Raw genomic sequence first — 19,197 nt, 5'->3', positions numbered from 1 at the left:
GACTAGAGCTCCTCTGAAATCAAGCACATCCCAGACAGCCTGGAAAAGGACTCCATATTCACTCTTATTGCCTATATGATCCAGAGATACACATGGCTTTTGAAGACCTTGAGTCAAAGACTGACACACTGATGCTCAGTGTCTGAGGACATAATTTCATGCATTGGAGCCCCATGTAGCCCTGCAGAAAAAGAGATGAACAGCTTTTCCTGAGCCTGTTCCCAGACACCAACATGTTTTCACAGATATTACTGGTAGCTGCTGGTGCTTCTAAAAGGAAACAAGATGACTGAACACTTCAGTATGAGGAGAAAATGAGAAGGGCAAAGTGTTGCAAAAGTGGACATGATGGTCTGTATTTTGCTTGTCAAATATCAATTTTATTGTTCTGAACTTTTTTTGCATTATAAAATAAAATCCAAACAGAGCTCTAAGAATGACTGTGAATAGCACAGGAAGAGAAATTTCTAGTGGATTGACTGCAGAAAAGGAAAACAGGTGTAGCTGGAATCACAAAACATAAAAACACTAAAAAGTGCTGCAGCACAAGATTCACTGTAACACATCTGGCCTGTAGCTTAAGGATGAGCATGAAGAGTCTCAAAGCAGATTCCAATCATGGAGAACTGGGAAAGGAATATGAATCTTAGAAGTTACACAGATTCAGCACATGACCCCAATGAGCAGGGAGCAAAGATAAGAACACCCAGTCCGATGAATGTCAAATCCCTGTCCTTGCTGGCTGTAGCTATGTCTACAGAGCTCCCATTCATTCCCTTGAAAGAACGTACTGCTGCAGGCCTCTCTTCTGCCTACTCCAAATGAAGGCAAGGAAACCTTCTGCTGTACATCAAACTATATGTGCTCCCTGACTTCCTCCTATAAAATACATAATCCAGAAAGTGCATTTCTCGAGGAACCAAGATGAGAAGTGGGACCCTAAGGCATATAAAAGGAGCAAAACCAGAGCAGCTAATAAAACGAGCATACAAGGTAAAAGAAATGGATCTTGGAAAGACATCTAACTGAAGGTGTCACCATAGCATCTCAGGTCTTTATCTCTGTAGCATGGATTCTCAGATGAGTCTACATTTATTACTCAAATGACATTACCTACAAAACACACACTATTTGAATTTTTTCAATGTTTCAACTTTTTCTTGCAAAAAGTCTGCATACTTTAACTCTCCCTTGAACCTTCTAATTTTTCTGAAATTATAGCTCATAGAAAAATATTTCACAGAAATTCCAGTTTAGAGAAAAAAATTATGGTTTGAGCCCATACTTTACACTGTTCTTACAGTTCAAAAGATCTGCTTCTGCTTTCCAGATGGTGAACATATTCCCTTATCACCCAACTGATAAAATCCACCTGATTTTTTTACACTTACTTTACATATATACACATAAAATGATTTATTCTTTCAGATTCAGCATCTTCATGTATTACATTCATGAGGTAGTCAAGTTTTGCAATAATAGTAATCAATAAATGGGTAGTTACGTACAACTGAAGAATAGCAAACATACTTCACAATTAGACAGGCACTTCTTTTACTGTCCAAAGCAATTCTTTGCTGATCTGCATCCCCATTCTCAGTCGTCCCAGTAACCCTGTCTTTTATGCCAAAAGGACTAGGATGAAATCTTAATTTACTTGATAGCTATTCTAGAGATTTTTAGATGCTAGCTCAATATACTTTACATATCTACAGTGAATAGAATTGATTAACATGTCTCTAAAACACAAACAGATACATGCTTTCCAATCCAACTGTTACTTGTATCATGTGAATTCCTTCTTGCTGTTAGAGAGATTTTTCCAAACTACTGGGACATTTGGTTTTTTTCAATGTTTAAGTAGCAAACTGCCATCATGCAGAACACTGGGATATCCCCAGGACGTGGAAAAGTTTGGGTCAGAATCATACAGCTACCTCCTACCTCTCCATTCCAATGCTCAAGAAATCCACAGAATACAGGCATATTTCTATATTCCACAAGAATCCAGGAAGGATCAGAGTGCAACCCTTTGAAGTGCCTCAAAAAATAATTATAAACCACTCACACTTTATTGGGTATGTTTGCTGTTATTTTCATAGCAATAAAGACTTGTTCTGAGAATGCCGCTCCTAGCAGATAGGTGGTGTCAAAAACTTTTCTTCTTTGGAGGTGGGTTTTTTTTGACTCAGATGTGCTTCACTAACTCCCAACTGTCAGAGCAGTCCATAGAGCAAGATCCACTAATTGACATTTGAAATCTGAGCTTAAAAAATTGATACTAAAATAACAAATGCTTTAAATGGATATTTTCTGTATCCATCACAGCAATAATGTTGCAAATGCCAAATAACATTGATTTAGCATGCTGGCAAATATTAATTACAAGTAATAGCCACCATGTCTTATGCCCATTAACATCAGCACCAACTTGCAGTCTGAGCTTGAGAAAAGCTGCCCCTTAGTCAGGAACAGATGACAATTTGTCAGATTAATTAATTGCTCTTCTTCCTTACATTTTTCAGAGGTAATGACTGTAATTAGCTCTTTATTTCCTAGAGAAAAATGCTTCCACTGCACTAATTACATAAAATAGGTTTTTTGTATTCTTCTATAAAAGAAATCCTCTGATGTTGGCAAATTAGAGTCAATTTAACTGAAGATTACACATGATGTTTGCATAAAAGATGAACTTCCTTTCTGATGAGTGACTGAAAAATGGGTTAAACATTTCAACACCAACGGCATGCATAGGCTATAATCAAGCAAAACTTCCACTGCAGCCTTCAAGTCACTTTTTCTAATCTTGCAAGACAGAAAGAAGCCATTTGAGACAGTTTACCCCCTACATTTGTTATCCATTAAGACACTATTTCAAATTCCTCACTAATATTGTCGTACTAAACACAGAATCTGTTAAGATTAAACGTTATTGGGGGAAATTTAGAAATAACTGAGTAAAACATAGCAGCCTATTATACAAAGAAATTAAACTAGAGTTTTTAATCATCTTTGAACATATAAAATTATAAAAAAAATTAACATTTCTCCCACAGCCCCTGAAGCTGCCAAAGCACACTACTATATAAAAGCAGCTCAATGTAACAAACCACCCATACTTAAGAGAATCACTGTCATACCTGAGCATGTAAGAAATCTCAAATATTTATTCTCACAATACCCTGACAAGAAGAAAACACTTCTGTTTGCTGGTAGTGCAGTAAGACATGAAGAAGCCAAATACTAGACCAGTAAAGAACTTACACACCTAATTTCTGGTCACTGTCCAAACTACATACAAATCTAAAACTAAAAGCCTCAAATCTTCACTGGAAACTCGATACAACTAGCCTGCACCACTACATCTGTTTCTATCAAGGTTCTGTAAGTGCCTTGACTATACCTACTAATTAGATATTCATGACCTTTATGGACAGCCAAAGAAAGTTATATTGTCCAAGTTTACAGATTAGGATCTGCATTCAAAGACTCGCAAATGAGGAAGCAGTGAGTGGCACCCTCATCACCCAAACAGTCTTTACTAAATAAACCAATGAGCAACACAACTTCCACTTCTTTTTTTTTAATCTGTCAAAGCATTCAATCCATACTTCAAGCAGCCAGGTAGTCTTACACATTAGGGTATAAGTGAGAAGAGAGCTCCTGTTTTTAGCACTGAACAGATCCAAGTACCCTGAATTATGTTACAATACGCAAGAGAGAAAATGAACACAAGTTATGTGTGGTTAAGGCACTTCCGGGAGTGAGTGAAGAGGTATTGACACACATAGTCTTGTTTTCTCTGAAACAGATACAATGCAGATACAAATAACTACTGAGACCAGATGCTAATCCAAAAACTCTTCTCTTTCCAAAAAAGCACACACCTGTACCTAAGTGACTCATACTTAATTTGTTCTGGTTCAATAAGCAGCCTCAACAAGACAAACTGGCAGAAACACACTTTAGAGATGTCATATTTCAGATAATCCAACTTTGGACACTACCAATCAGGAAAAAAACAACTTATTACACATGATCTGAACATTTCAAACAGAAGGAAAGATGTCAACTTTCCCCTGACTTCTTTCACCTATTTTCAACCAGTGCGGTATCTGTAAACTTTAATAATTACTCTGAACAGACAAACTGTGGGTTTTTATGTCACAAGATTACAGAACTAAGAGAAACTGCAGGTCAAGTCACACAATCAGTATTCTACAGGTGCAGTATTGCCACACAGCAAGCACTGATCTTTCGTACCTACATCCAAAACTGCAAGTACTGAGAAATAGAACAAGGCTTACCATTCCTACACCACAAACTGTTCCATCAGCCAAAGGCATGTGCTGAGTACGACAGCCCTTGTGAACACCTTCTGTACTTGTGCACCATAAGCGTTTGCACTGTTTCTAAAAAGAAAACCAGATTACTTTTGTTGCATCTGCAATACCATTTTAGACATTAGTTGTGATATTTGTATTTTCCCACACTGTGCAGGGCTTAGTGTTTGCTATTGTACTACTATTTTTCATAGATAAAACCCACAAAACCAAAATAGATTTTGCTTAAGGCCAAGCAGGAATGTGGACTATCTGAAACTGATCCCATCAGATTAATAGATAACTTCATTTTCTATTTCAGTAGAAAATTTAATATAAAAATATGTAAGAGGTTACGTTAATACTATGCAGCACAGTTTCCATATAATCCCTCAGAAAAAGACTCTTAAGTGAATTTAACAAGAATTAAATGCACTGACTAGAAAATTAAGCAGAAAACCTCATTTTCAAATTGCTAAAAGACTCTTAACAGACAACCCTTATGGATTACAAAATTTAAAAAGCAGTCTTCAGTAACACCATCTTCAGGTCTTTGAAGCCCCCTTTACTTTTCCTTTAATGTTCTCATAAAGCCTGACTCTTCCAAAACAACATTTTACCTCACCAAAAAGCTCCACTTAATTCAGTCTGAATCTGAGCTTAAATGCTCTTCCTGTCCAAAAAGACATACAATACCGGTGGAGGAATTTCACAAGTTGGTCCAAAATCTAACTCTACATGACATCCTGACAGCAACAAATAAAGTCATAATGTTGTATTTGTGTTTATATTGCAATGGCCACATTAAGTTTTCAAAACACAACTTAAGTTTCAATATTAATCTAGTCAAGCTTTCTTTCCGTATCTCAGTTTTGTAGACAAAATATACACTCTGTCAGTCATGAAAATATTTTTTGACTCTGACAAAGTAGAGGGAATCTACATATTGGAACAAACATTCAGCAAAAATGTTTGAGATAGTTTATTTATTTTTAAATTTTAAGTTACTAAAAAGTATTTAAAAAAGCAGAGAAGCAAGACCTGCTAATGTGAGACTGCTAATGACCTATAACGCGAAAACATTTGCAAGAACTGTTGAAATAAATCCCTTTCAGTTGTTGCAGCAAACCTTAACTTATGCAGCTTTAGATATTTTAAAGGAATTATCACATTCAGAGATACAGAAATCAAAATGAATGCATCCTACTTTTTATTGCTATACATTTCTCACATGCGACATTGCAATGCTGTCTACTGAACTCTTCCCCTTCAAAAGAATATAACCTGAAATTTTACTTATTTCAGGATAAAATTATTCCCAAACCAGTATTTTTCAGTTATTTTTTAGTATAGATTAAGCACAACTTTGGTTTTCACTCACCAGGTAAGGGCATACTTGTGACCCAATACCAAACGTAAGCTCACACTGCTTGTTGACATCATACACTGACCCAGGCAGCTGAGAGGAAAGATCGTACGTTCCTCCACTAGGTTTGTCTAGGAGGCATTCACCATAACCAGTACTGTTGTAAAACAGGAACAAAAGGTGAATAAATCACTCTTACTTCATTGGGAACCTTCTCACTACTCACACAACATTCACAAGCATATCCCACTGGAGTTACGGGTTTGCATGACTACTTGCCTAAATAATGACTTTAATTGAAATTAATGAATAATGAAATGAACCAGGTCACTTGATTTTCCTTTTTTTTAATTTTGCATTTAGATCCACAAAACAAAGTTAAGTGGGGTTTTCTCTTATTTTTTAAAAAAAGGAAAATAAAAGGTACTGCCTGAATTATACCCATCACTTATTTTTTACACAAAAACATTAGAAAATAAACGGTGCATATTCTAACTTACTAAAATAATACTAAATGTATTTTCAGTAAACAATAAACACTACATTTAAAAAAAAATAAAAATCTTCTAAGCTTTGCATGTTCAGTGCAACTTTAATGAAATCATAAATCACCGAAGAAGTTAAATACATGTATTTTTGTGGAGGACTGAGGCCCTGCAAGTATGTGCTTAAACCAAAGAAGAACACAAAAACTATATAAAAAGCGATACCTTTAAAATACTTGTCAGAAATAAATGAAATTGGGAAGGAAAAAACAAAACAAACAAACCAAAAAAACCCCACTCTGAACCATAGCATTATATTGACACTCACTCAAGAAATTCAGTGATATATTTTTGACTGCATTTTGACCAGGTCCATGGACTTGTATGATAATTTAAAGTTGGAGCCATCACATGATATTGGTGTTTAATTCCAGATTCTTTACACTTAAAACTATCATCATGAGGCACATTAAACCTAAAAAGCAAAACAGATAAACTCCAAAACAAATTCAGCAATAATTAACTGAAACTCTCTTTGCTGTAGCAGCAAATGCTTGAGTTTTGAGTTTGAAAATGCCTTAAAATGTAATGGGACTCACTTAATACATCTATCTGACATTATGGCAATAGGTATCTTTAAAATGCCTTACATAATTATCTCCTTATCCAAATGCTCCTAGTTATATGGTGGTGGGTATAGGAAGAATTTTACAATTAATATAATTCTTCAGCTTACCAGAAAAATTCCAGTGTTTTAAGAGTATGCCACTTTAAAGGAACAACCCATCTCCTCAACTGAATATACAGGCCATGGCTGGTCTGTCCACAACATGCAACCCCAATAATCACATCATAACTCTTACTATTCAGTAACAAACACTACAGAGCACATCAATATCATACTTAATGCAACTAACACATCATCTTATGTTTATTATCTCAGTTCAAGTACCAAGACAATTAGCATGTGTCTAAGTCAACTTGCAGGCACATGAAAATGAACAAGCTAACTACTGAGCTCTGTAACGTCGTCGTTACCTACACTGTGGCATGCTCATGGAGCTAGAGTATAGCACCTTTCTGCCATCACTGATGAGGTATGCTTCATAAAATAAAATGCTGTCATCTCCTCTTATTTTTCAGTGTAATGTATTTCTCTTTGTGTTACTCTACTGTATTCTGAAAGGATCAAACACAAGGAAGAATATTTCTGTGTTATATTAACAATTGTCTTTTCTTAAAGGTAAATTCCTAACAGGGCTAGAATACAGTTGGAGTTAACAGGACTATGTTGCACCATCTAGGGTATGTCCCAGTGTCCCAACCAGTTCATACGGCAAAAGCATAGAATTAATCTCTTTGGACATTTTTTCTTAAAATTCAGGATACCAACCAAGTTATAAAATCCACAATTTCTTTATCTGGCTCACTTCAAGGGGCAAAAATGATAATTCTTCTAAAAGAACATATCAGACTCCACCCTCTTACAAATGCAAAGCCCACTGCTGAAAATTGGTCATATTTAAAAGGAAGTTTAAAAAAAAATTACCTGCCAGGAAATAGGTACTTACACATGTCCAAGCTCATGTGCTATAGTAAAAGCAGCACTCAATCCATTTTCTTCACTTACAGAACAGCTGCGTAGTGGGTCACACATTGTACCTAGCTCTGCTAAACCTGCAAAATTGAATCCTTATATAAAAGCTTAAGAGAATGAATTTTCATGTATTGCCATGTATTAAAGTAAATACTATGGCACTCATGTTGAAAGTTGTGCCTCAAGTATGCAGCAAATTAACACAAAATGAACAACCACCTGGCACCAACATACATGCCAGGAGAGAACATCAATAAGAAATGAGAAACCATTGTTTTTGTCTGTGGGGCTTGAATTTTCTATATATTTTCTGACTTTTGCTAACAGATTTTTCTCCCTACACTGATATTCTCATACATTTTCTGTTATAAAATCATACTGATGAAAAAAGAATAACTCACCAAGAGTATCACACTTCTCTCTAGCTCTGCAGATATCTTCCCTTGAAAGAAAAGATTGATTTCAAATCATTACAGCATATAAAAAAATGTTTTTAGAGTATTTCACTGTTGCTATACTAATTACAGCATTTGCAAATCTGATTCTCAATTTTTAATTGTACAATTTGTATTCTAGTGAAAGAAGTAATTTTAATTCACCAGACTAAGCACACAGTACTGCTTTTTATCTAGCATGCAAAGAACAAAAATTTATTATTTCTTTCTCTACCATGCAGAAGGTAGATCAAGTATGAAATGGTGCTGAAAAACATGCAGATTGCAGCATACTTGAAACTTGAACACTGGGTGGAAAACTTAGTGAAAAAGAAGAGTGAAAGAGAGACTATTCCAATGAATGAACATCAGAATACTCACTGAGGTGATTTGTGTACAGGAAGAAAACATACTAATATTTATATGCTTTTCATTTTAAGCTTTTGATAGTTCTAATTATATCAGGGCTGTCAGGAGCTGTCTGTCACTGCATCCTTCAGCTGACTCCATTACATATAATACTCCTCCCCCATCACATACATGTACTATAGACAAAGACTTAATTTCCTTGCAACAATTTCAGATCTAATTAATTTCTAGAATCTTTAATGCAAGGATCAACAGATGCTTATCTATCAACATAGTAATGTCAGAGTTATTGCTCACATATTGATAATCAGTGGTTTGTGAAGGGCAGGATAGAGTCCCTTACCTATGAACAGTGTCAGTGGAATGGTTAAAAGATGATATTGTAAAAACGAAACTGAAGCATTTGTCTCACCTAGCTAAGTAATTGTGGCTATATTAGATACTGTACCTAGTGATGAGAACAGCAGTATCATGATGAGAAGGGTGAGTATCATCCAAAATGTTTTGTGCTTGCTGCCATAAGCAAAAATTACGAAGAGTGGTAGCTGCATTAAAAGTGATAGCTGGTCCTTCCTAAGAAAGAAATGGCCAAAAAAATCAAATAAGGGCTTTAATACTCATGCACTTGCACTTACTGCATTGTCATTTGTGCTGCTAATCTGCAAAGTAATGACTTGTGTAGGGAAAGAAAGTCAGCAGGACTCCACGTAAGAATTTCCTCAGCAGATTTGTTTGAAGGGTCAGATCTGAACTTAGCTACAAGTCATCAGTCATAAGAACCTGTTATTCTAAACAATGTATGTGAGCATTTATCATGTGTTAAATATTAGAAAAATACAGTGACAAGAAGTTTATGATAAATAAATATAAAACCCATGTCTTTGAAAAGCATGTACTTCTACAATCTTAAAATATTACAGCTGTTAGGGCTGAAAGCCTGCCACTGAAACCCTCTATAAAAATGGTCATTTTCCTGCCATGTTTCCATGAGCATAACCACACTTCTGCTAGTTCTGCCATAAGCTTTCATATACTGTCTGATTTATGTCAATATAGGTCAACTGGACATGCAAATAGAGAGACGGGAAAATAGAGGCATTAAGTACAGGTTCTGAAGTTAACATCGCATTTGACATTTTGTTTCCTATTTTAAAACAAAACTACATAGTTAAAGAAAATATTTTATATTTAAACTAGAAATAATTAAACTCTGTAATTGCAATGTAAATTAATGCATTTTGTTTCTTATGTAAGAATCAAATCTTTTATTTTTCTTTTTCTTACCTGTTCATTGTGAATTACAATTAATTTGACAATAACTATATTTATAAGATTTCCAATAGTTGAATCTTTATAGATTGCTGCAACCTAAAGAGAAAAAAAGAATATTAGAGCATTAAACTCACCTGGTAAACCATATCTCCTGTAATGAAACAAACAAACTACCAAAGAAAACGAAGCACTACACAGCAGGTATCTCATGCATCCAATTGTGCCTTCTACCCAAGGACATGGTGACAAAAAAAGGTTTCTCAGTTTTTAATACCTGAATAGCTTCAATTTTATATTCATTTCCAAACGACACTATGTTGAAATGCTAAGGTAAAAAGTACCCTTATTATACAGTTTACTAATAAAATAGTAAAAAAAAAAAAAAAAAAAGTAATGTTACTGTGACTTGAGGTATAAGCTGGTTTATGTGAATGATTTGTAGAATCAATACCTGAATTATTAGAGAGTTGTAAAAAGCAGCTTTGAACAAATAAGTTTTTACCTTGCTTTTAATGGAAGCTGGACTGAGGTGTAAAACTGTATTGAAAATACACGACACATACAAAGGTATCCTTCCTCCCTCATAAAATTTGTATTTATATACCCAACAGGCATTTTTAGACAAAGTCTTGCAGACAGATAGTAAAAATCATGAGTCAATTCTATACACCAAAGTGAACTACTTTGAAAGCTATTCTTCATAAAAGCAATAAAAAAGTTTATACATTCTCAGTAACAGCTTCATATCTCATCCATATGAATTCTGGCTTAAAGCAGAAGTCAAATGACAGCCTTACATAAACAAGAGCTGCCACCAAACACAGAAGTACTGGCTTTCCTTCCTTCAAGCTTGTGCTAAGGCTGCAGGCTACAAAAGTGATCAAGGAACTGATCCAGATGCAAAATTTTTTTTTTTAATCATGTTATACTGCTCAATATGATCTCATTTCTGGTACAGTCTCCAACATAAGTGCTGACAGAGGGAAAGGGGAAGAAGAACAGACTTCTTTCAAAAGTCTTTTGAGCCACTTGAACTAGCTCAAATTGCTTGTGAAACCACAGCCTTGCAGTATATAAATTCTATTTACCTGAGATCAAGTAATCCTGCTAAAACTTGGAACTGACAGAGCACTGGCTCCCAGCTCATGCCCTACCTTCCTCTAAACTGGAGAGAACACAATGTGCAGCACTGTCCTTCGTTCTTTTGTTGACAAACAAGTTGGAAATAGAGGATTCATTAAGGGTAGGGAAGGAGACAGAGTTTCAGAACCCATGTGCAGAACACATTTCAGAGCAGTACAGCTATTTGCTTATTTCCACATGGACTCCTTTCTTGGTTACTAACCAGAACGTATCCAATTATTCTTCTGTGGGAATAAGGAACATCTCTCTCAAATACACACCGAAGAGCTGAATCCAGTGGGCATGGACAAAATCAAAATCCTTTATAAAAGAAAAGGTATCCAAAATACTCAAGCACAATTTAGGCAGACCTTGAGTGGAATAAACCACCATTTTTCTAATATCAAAATTACTTTACTACAATCAAGCTCATAACATGTTTTTATACTTTGAGATCCACTTTGATAAACTTAGAAAGGATATTTCTGGATATTTATCCTCCCCACAGTCAAAGTATGTTCCTGTAGGAACCACTGTCTTACAATAACACAGTTATCACATCCATCTCAGCTCATGTAACTAACAGTGAGCAATTTCCTTCAATGGTCAGTTGAGAAGGAGAAGGGATGAACTGTTCTGTAGACATGACTATCTAGAGATATGTATTTAAACGTATTTTCATACAAGACAGTAAGAGCAGCTATTTCATTTCTTCATCCCTTTACTATGGAAGGAGACAAGATGTCTAATTTTCAGATGTATGAGGTTAAGGTAGATTAATTCCAGCCCAGCTCTTTCAAGTTTTATTTCTTTTTAGCAAAGAAGAAACAGCATATGGCATTCCAAACTCACGTCAGAGAGGAATCTGAAATGAGATCTGTGAGGATCTTTGGCATATTCCAAGGATTGGAAGACACTCATTCCAAGGATTGATTCTCATACCATTTAAGCTGATATTAAGAGGCACTTACAACTGAGAATTTGTTACAGCATAAATCTGTACAAGAAGATGACGTGTATAGAATGAACACAGATATCTTTCACTGGACATGGTTGTTGCTCTTGGCCTTGTAGACCATCATGAGATTCACACAGGCCCACTCCTCAATCCTGTCAAGGTCACTCTGGACGGTATCCCTTCCCTCAAGCAACTCAACTGAATCACTGAGCTTGGTGTCATCTGCAAACTTGCTCAGGGTGCACACAATTCAGCGTCATTGACGAAGATATTAAAAAGTATTGGTTCCAATATGGACCCTTGAGGAACACCATTCATTACTGGTTTCTGTTTGGACACTGAGCCATTGATAACTCTTTGGACTGGCCATCCAGTCAATTCCTTATCCATCTAACAGTCCATGCAGCAAACCAATATCTTTCCAATTTACTGGCCAGATTGTAGAGGGAGGCTGTATTAAAGGCTTTACAGATGACCAGGCAGAGCTCTTTCCTTGTCCCTGATGCAGTTACTCCATCACAGAATGCCACTAGATAAGTCAGGAACATCTCTTCATTAACTTGTAAATCAGTCTAGTTAATGTCTGGTTTTGTAACAGAAAGCTCTGAAACTCAGGAAGCAGATGCATTTCACTGGCTGCAAGTAAAGAGCATGCAGGTCATCTGACGTAGTGACACAGTGAATAAAAACCAATACAAGATTTGTCCAGTACTGTAAGGCTATATATCAGGTAGAAGAGGCAAAGGGATTAAGAACTGAATGGGAGAGTTAACTAGGTTCAGCTAACACCAAATAATACCTGAGTGCCTAAACTGTGACTTTCAACCTTCAGTGCAAAATTAGCCTCCCTCTACTATAGTAGAAAGAATTTCTGAGTGATTAGAATAATCCAGGCAAGGAGTTGAGGCTGGAGCCTTCTTGTAATTAAAACTTAGCAGTTCTTGTACATGGCAGTACTTCTACAATCATGAACAAGAACTATTTATACTGTAATTGATGGGTGTTCCCTCATATACATTAATAGTTCCTTGAAAAAAGTCTTTTACTGCTGTGCAAGTGCTTTCTGTTGAGGTTATGCTGCTAACAAAATCTGGAAACATAGAGAAGGCAAAAAAACCAACACAAAACACAGAGCCAAGAGTCTTCCTTCGTGCCTGTTGACACAATGTCCACTTAAAAGACTGGAGCAAAAGTGTATCTTCAAAACCCAAAACCAGTTACTCATACCTCAGAGGAAATTCATTAGACTGAGTAAGTATATGAGAGGAGAATATCACATTGCATGCTGGAAAAGAATCTGTGGCAGGACTTTCAACACTGTATCTATGCTCCATCTGAATTATCTACTGGTTATCTCTCTGGAGAATAGCTGAGGATTGAAATGATGTCACGTAGATGCCAGAGGTCAGCAGCTCCTGCCAAAATCTGAAACATACCTGTTTCCACTGTGAGAAGGAGCAAGCTCATGTTAAATGTAAAATAACACTGCTTTCATTAACCCTATGTGTGAGTCAAAGTATGGATCCTTTGCCTCATGAGCACTTTCATGACCTCCAAACACTTAGTTATCACCACTACTTTCAAAAGATCAAACAGCAAGACTCTATGCTGATAACAAGATGCCCTTAGCAGCAAAGTTCAGTATATTCTCAGCCTGGTTGAACACATGAAGAGAAAAATCCTGAGAGCAGATAACCACAAAACAAACTTCAAGATTTACCTAAGGAACTGGGCAGACTAAAATAATCCACTGAGACTAGAAATGACAGAATGACACATGGAACTATCAAAGATCTGGAATATAAGATTCTTACTTTTCGTGAAAAAAAATTAAGAGGTAAGTATTCCCTGGTCCTGTATTCTAAGGATACTTCTCTCAATCATCTCTTATTGGAAGCATTCATGAAAAAGGATGATGAAATGGGATAGGAATTTAATAGAATACACCATTTCTTTACAATTTCCAGATCTACTTGCTTTACAGTGATGTAAATATAGGCTTCAGAGAAGTAGGAGGTAATAGCCAAAGCAAAGTGAAATTAGTTTCAAGAGATTTTTCAAACTCTTAAACCCAGCCTCCACACTAGAGTACAGCAACAAAGAATGGGAAAAAAAATATAAATGAAACTAGTGACACTTCAGTGGAAGGATAGCAGCTTTTATTTTCATGGAATTTTCAAAGATTAAGTCAGACCTTGTTATCTCCACAACTGTGGCTGCCAGTTGACTGGAAGCAACTTGGTCACAAAGAGTTTCTCTTGACATGCCTGTTGCAACTGTCCATTAAAGTGTGACTGTGAACGGCGGCAAATCGCTCTGTTTAGAAAAGGTGCTAATAAACAAGCAAGTACACCTACAGGCTGGAAGGTAAGTAAATGATATATCCAAATCCAATTGGATATATCTTGTTCAGCTCCTTTTTTCCCTTCCTTTTTTCCCCCTAAAGATTGTATCACAAGACCTCTTTTTCTTTCCTCTTGTCTGTAACACACAACCATGGTACCAAGAAAATGCATTCATATCCCCTGAAAGAAACATGGTATCACTTCACAGCTTGTGTGTCTTTTGCAGGCTCCAAAATCTCTGACGTATCACTGTAGTGCTGTAAGCATGTGAGACATCCAGGGATCTGGGAGATTTCTCCTTCACCTTTTCCAGTATCATACCAATTCTATCATATATTTCCTAAGATCCAAAAATTGTCTGAAGTCATGAGATATATGAGCAGTTACTTCTTCAGTGAAAGAGAAAGAGCCATGTTATTTCTGTTGGTGCTATTCCTACTCTGTTGCATGCGTATTTCTGTACAAAAAGGCTTCCATGAGTGGATCCTAGTGGCAGCAGACACTTCTCATGCAAACTTGCACAAGTATATCTATGACTCAGACTTACCATTTTTTTCCCTTGTAAGTTTTAGGTCATCTGCTGTCCCCTCACCCAAGTCCTCTTCAATCTACTATCCCCTGAGTTAACCAAGCAGAGGTTCCACATGACACCTAGAAGAGTGCTTTAGTGGAGGCAAAAGGAAAGAATACATCCCTTTTAAAGGCTGAGTTGCCTTTTGTATTTGTTTTGGCTGGGGTAGAACTAATTGTCTTCATAGTGGCTGGTATGGGGCTGTACTTTAGATATGTGCTGAACACAGGGTTGATAATACAGAGATGTTTTTGTTATTGCTGAGCACGGCTTACACAGAGCCAAGGCCTTTTCTGCTTCTCATATTAGCACTCTGGCGAGGAGACTGGGGGTGCCTAAGAGGAGACAGGGCCTGGACAGGTGACCCAAACTGACCAAAGGGAGATTCCAGACCATGCGACATCATGCTCAGTATAAACAGTGGAGGGAAGGAGGAGGAAGAGGGGGACATTTGGAGTGATGGCATTTGTCTTCCCCAGTAACCACTACATGTAATGGGGCCCTGCTCTCCTGGAGATGGCTGAACACCTGCCTGACCATAGGAAGCAGTGAATTAATTCCTTGCTTTCCCTATTAAACTGTCTTTATCTCAACCCATGAGCTTCTAGCTTTTACCCTTCCAATTCTCTCCCTGATCCTGGTGGTGGGGGAATGAACAAGTGGTTGTGTGGGGCTTAGTTGCCAGTTGGGGTGAAACCATGACACCCTATCAGGAATGCCTGTGTTCTCTCTTATCTCTAACTTGTGACTGAGATGGATGTAAAGATATCCCTTTAAGTATTCCAATAACTCAGGGTATGGTAACAGTCATGATCACCATCATCTACAACTGTTCAATGAAAATACATACCACAGTTATAATCAGATCATATCAAATGCCATCATGTCCAGCACAATGTCAATGCATCCTTCCTTTCAGAATCTAAAAGAAACTACCTTAAAAGATCATTTCACAAGACAGCCATAGACAGGCTTCTCTAGCCATTAGAAGCTACTCAAAGACATGTTGCTTGGCAATGTGTCTCCTTATTCCTATTCTTATTATGTGAGATGGGTCCCAGGTAGCTTAAAGCAAGGCCTTTGTCATAATTAAACAGTACCAAGATTTCACCTTAGGAACAGCCCTTGAACCATGTACTACTGAAGAGAAAGTCACAGAGACAAGCAGTTATCTAATCATCAAATATCTAACCAACAACCACCACGTAGACAAAAATAGCAGCAAATAGTACTACCAGCAGTGAAGTATAAAGTCAAGTATGTGCCTGCCTACATACTGCAAAATAGAATCACTTAGGTACGAAAAGACCATTAAAATCATTGAGTTCAACCAAACACTGCCAAGTCCACTACAACACCCTATCCCTAAGCACCACATCTGCACATCTTTTACTTACCTCCAGGGATGGTGACTCCTCTGCTTCCCAGGGCAGCCTGTTACTTCACAACCTAATGCTTCACAACCCGCTCCATGATGTAATTTTTTCTAAACCTTCCTGTGCAGCTTGAGACCATTTTCTCTGGTCCTTCACTTGTTACTTGGGAGACAAAACTGACACCCCAGCTCACTACAATCTCCTCACAGGTAGTTGTACACAGTGATAAGGTTCCTCCGAGCCTCTTTTTTTCCAGGCTAAACACCCCCAGCTCCCTCAGCCACTTGTCATATGACTTGTGCTCCAGACCCTTCATCAGCCTTGTTGCCCTTCTCTGGCCATGCTCCAGCATCTCAACGCCTTGGAGTGAAGGGCCCAGAACTGGACACAGCCCTCACCAGTGCTGAGTACAAGGGAACAATGACTGCCCTGGTCTGGCTGGCCACACTATTTCTAATACAAGACAGAATGCCATTGGCCTTCTTGGCTACCTGGGCACACTAATACCTCTGTATAAGTTGGTGGACCTCAAGATGCAGCGAGGTATCATTATGACATTTAATATACAGGCACCATACAAGGACAGTCACAATTAAAAGAATAGTAGGCTTTTATACCCCTACAGATACCCATACGTCAAGATAAGTAAGAAGGCTAGCTCAAAGAATTTATATGAATGATACTTTGAAAACAATTGTTTCCAGCTACATAGTCATTGGTGCATAAACAAATACCTACTTTCATTTTAACCACATCAGATGCACAAGATCATGGGGTTTTATATACACAGAAGAAACATAATAAGGTATATTCTTGGCTTATGCCAAGAAAAATATGCCTTGCGCTGGCGTTCTAGTTTTTACTGGATGAGAGATAAAAAGCACTGAACATTCCTGTAGCATTAGTACTAATACACTGATCTGAATGAAAAAGGGATAAAACAGACTACTGAGGTTCTAAGGAACAGATATAAGGAACCATATATTCATCTCCAAATTTTGAATGTAACTATATTCATTGCCTTTCAGATGGTAGTCATACAAATCATATTATTAACCTACAAAATATTTAGGTCTACTGCCTATTTTTAAATGATGACTATAGGCAGAATCAGTAAAATATTCTTAAAGCCCAGGATGCATCTATGCTTTCCCAGTGTGTACTGGAAAGACAAACTGCTAACTATTTGTCTTGGGGTGACTTTACGATACTATGCTATACTGTTGCATAGTATGAACTGCAAAGAAAGTATAAAAGAATTCTTTAAATTCACCCTATATATATTAGGATAAAATAATTTGTCTGGTTTTATTGATGGGGCATATTGCTGCACAAAATCTTTCCATAGAGAAAATACTTCATAAGCAATGCTGATGATGAGCCATTACAATTGAAAAATAAAAAAGTATAAATAAGACTATACCTAGAAAAACTTTTTGATGTTAAGACCTACTACTCATTACCTTCCATTTCATATGTCAGTAAAAGATGGTAGCCACAAAACTTTACTAAAGTGACAGTAACTCTTTCAAGGTACTTAGATAGCAGCTTGATTTGCACAGATCTGAAAGACTACAGAATGAACAAAACAACAGAGTCAAAGCCATTTACGAGCAGTCCAAGCCAGGAACCTGTCTTGATGAAAATCAAAAGCACCAGCTTTTAACACCATATCATAATAGCACTGTTTTACCATGACACAACACCACTTTATGGTTTCACAGTCTCACTGCAAGTTAAATGATCTAAATTGATGCTGTCTCAATCCTCTCCTTGAATGCATGGCTGCCCCACTCCCATGCTCCAACTTTAGCACTCAGATGACTAGGCAGCCAGCCAAGTTCACAATCTGAGCTGGCCATCATAGCCCTGCCACAGGTGGTTTTGCATGTCATGATTTCTTTTCAGAAAGACAAGACTACAAATTTTTTGCTAGCAGAGGAAGGACAGACCAAGTAGGTTTTTTAGTACCAAACTAACTATGTAAGTAGTACAGTACTTAAAGGATGTCAATAATCAGGTTCTTTTTTCAGCAAATGAGGATAGTACCTCAAAATGTTTCATGGAACCAAATTTCAGGTGGGTTTGAATTTTATAGCAAACTCCAGTGTCCTAATGAATTACTTCAGTTGCTAAGATCAAGCCTTCATGTTTGGGGCTTTAAACTTTCAGAACATAGGCTAAGATGAAGTCCTCCAGTCACTAAATCTACTGGCAGTGCCTACTGCCTGCTCCGTGTTATAATGCTTAGAGGAACAAGAAGGAATAGTGCAAGTTAAGCAATCACAGTATTCTTTATTGTTTTATTTATTGTTTCACATTAAATAATGCCACTCTTTGTGCTGAAATACAATAAAGTTTTTCATAAAATCCTACAGCAAACGTATTTCTTCTATCTTGAAGTACGTATTTCAATCAGAATGAGTAAGTATTTCCAAGACAATGTAAATAATGTGAATACTCTTACTGCCAACATTTATGCAGTTTTAAATAAATGAGAAAATGCATTCCAGTTCCAGTTCAATGGGATTACTTGCATGCTGAGAGCTAAGCCTTTTCAGGTTGAATTGGATGAGTGACAAGACACTTAAAACCCTAAAAATATTTAGCAGTATATTTCAGTTCTTATTTTCCACTCATAAAACAGCATCAAGTTTACTTTGGTGGCTTTTTGTTGATGCTAAAAAGAGCCCCAAAGAAAATAAAAGAAAAATGGGCCAGGATTTCAAAGGTTCTGCTGAGAGCTAGATGCCTAAGTTTCATTAAAATTTAATGTGATTTATATGCTTGAAGATTTTAGGTTTCTTTAAAGTCCAAGCCAGAACTGAATAACTTTAAAAGTTTCAGAATTATTACAAGAGTAAAGTATAATGCTTGATTCACTTAAAACACCAGCAACCTGACAATTTCCCATAACAGAAGTTGCTTGACCAGACATAAGTACCAGTTAAATCTAATAATCAAAGCTATCTGGATAATG

General features: G+C 36.8%; 1 protein-coding gene across 6 annotated transcripts in view; it reads right to left on the bottom strand.

The window, feature by feature from the left end:
- The window catches only part of ADAMTS20 (ADAM metallopeptidase with thrombospondin type 1 motif 20), an 88,310-nt gene that overhangs the window by 50,556 nt on the left and 18,557 nt on the right, over positions 1 to 19,197 (bottom strand). For 5 of the 6 annotated variants that reach the window (XR_007203196.1, XM_048301785.1, XM_048301784.1 and 2 more), the window contains exons 5-11: positions 9,858 to 9,941; positions 9,022 to 9,146; positions 8,172 to 8,212; positions 7,745 to 7,850; positions 6,502 to 6,648; positions 5,704 to 5,845; positions 4,308 to 4,412 (exon numbers count right to left, since the gene is read on the bottom strand). Coding sequence is in view for 5 of the 6 variants with exons in the window: in XM_048301785.1 (XP_048157742.1) it covers positions 4,308 to 4,412; positions 5,704 to 5,845; positions 6,502 to 6,648; positions 7,745 to 7,850; positions 8,172 to 8,212; positions 9,022 to 9,146; positions 9,858 to 9,941 (750 nt within the window). In the remaining variant the exon portion in view is untranslated. Of the gene's footprint in view, positions 1 to 4,307; positions 4,413 to 5,703; positions 5,846 to 6,501; positions 6,649 to 7,744; positions 7,851 to 8,171; positions 8,213 to 9,021; positions 9,147 to 9,857; positions 9,942 to 19,197 lie in introns of those variants that run through there. The other variant, XM_048301788.1, reaches the window with a different exon arrangement.

The sequence above is a fragment of the Corvus hawaiiensis genome, chromosome 4, assembly GCF_020740725.1.
Source record: "Corvus hawaiiensis isolate bCorHaw1 chromosome 4, bCorHaw1.pri.cur, whole genome shotgun sequence".
Classification (NCBI taxonomy): domain Eukaryota; kingdom Metazoa; phylum Chordata; class Aves; order Passeriformes; family Corvidae; genus Corvus; species Corvus hawaiiensis.
Note: the sequence above shows the minus strand (reverse complement) of the source record. Positions and strands in the feature narration are given on the sequence as shown.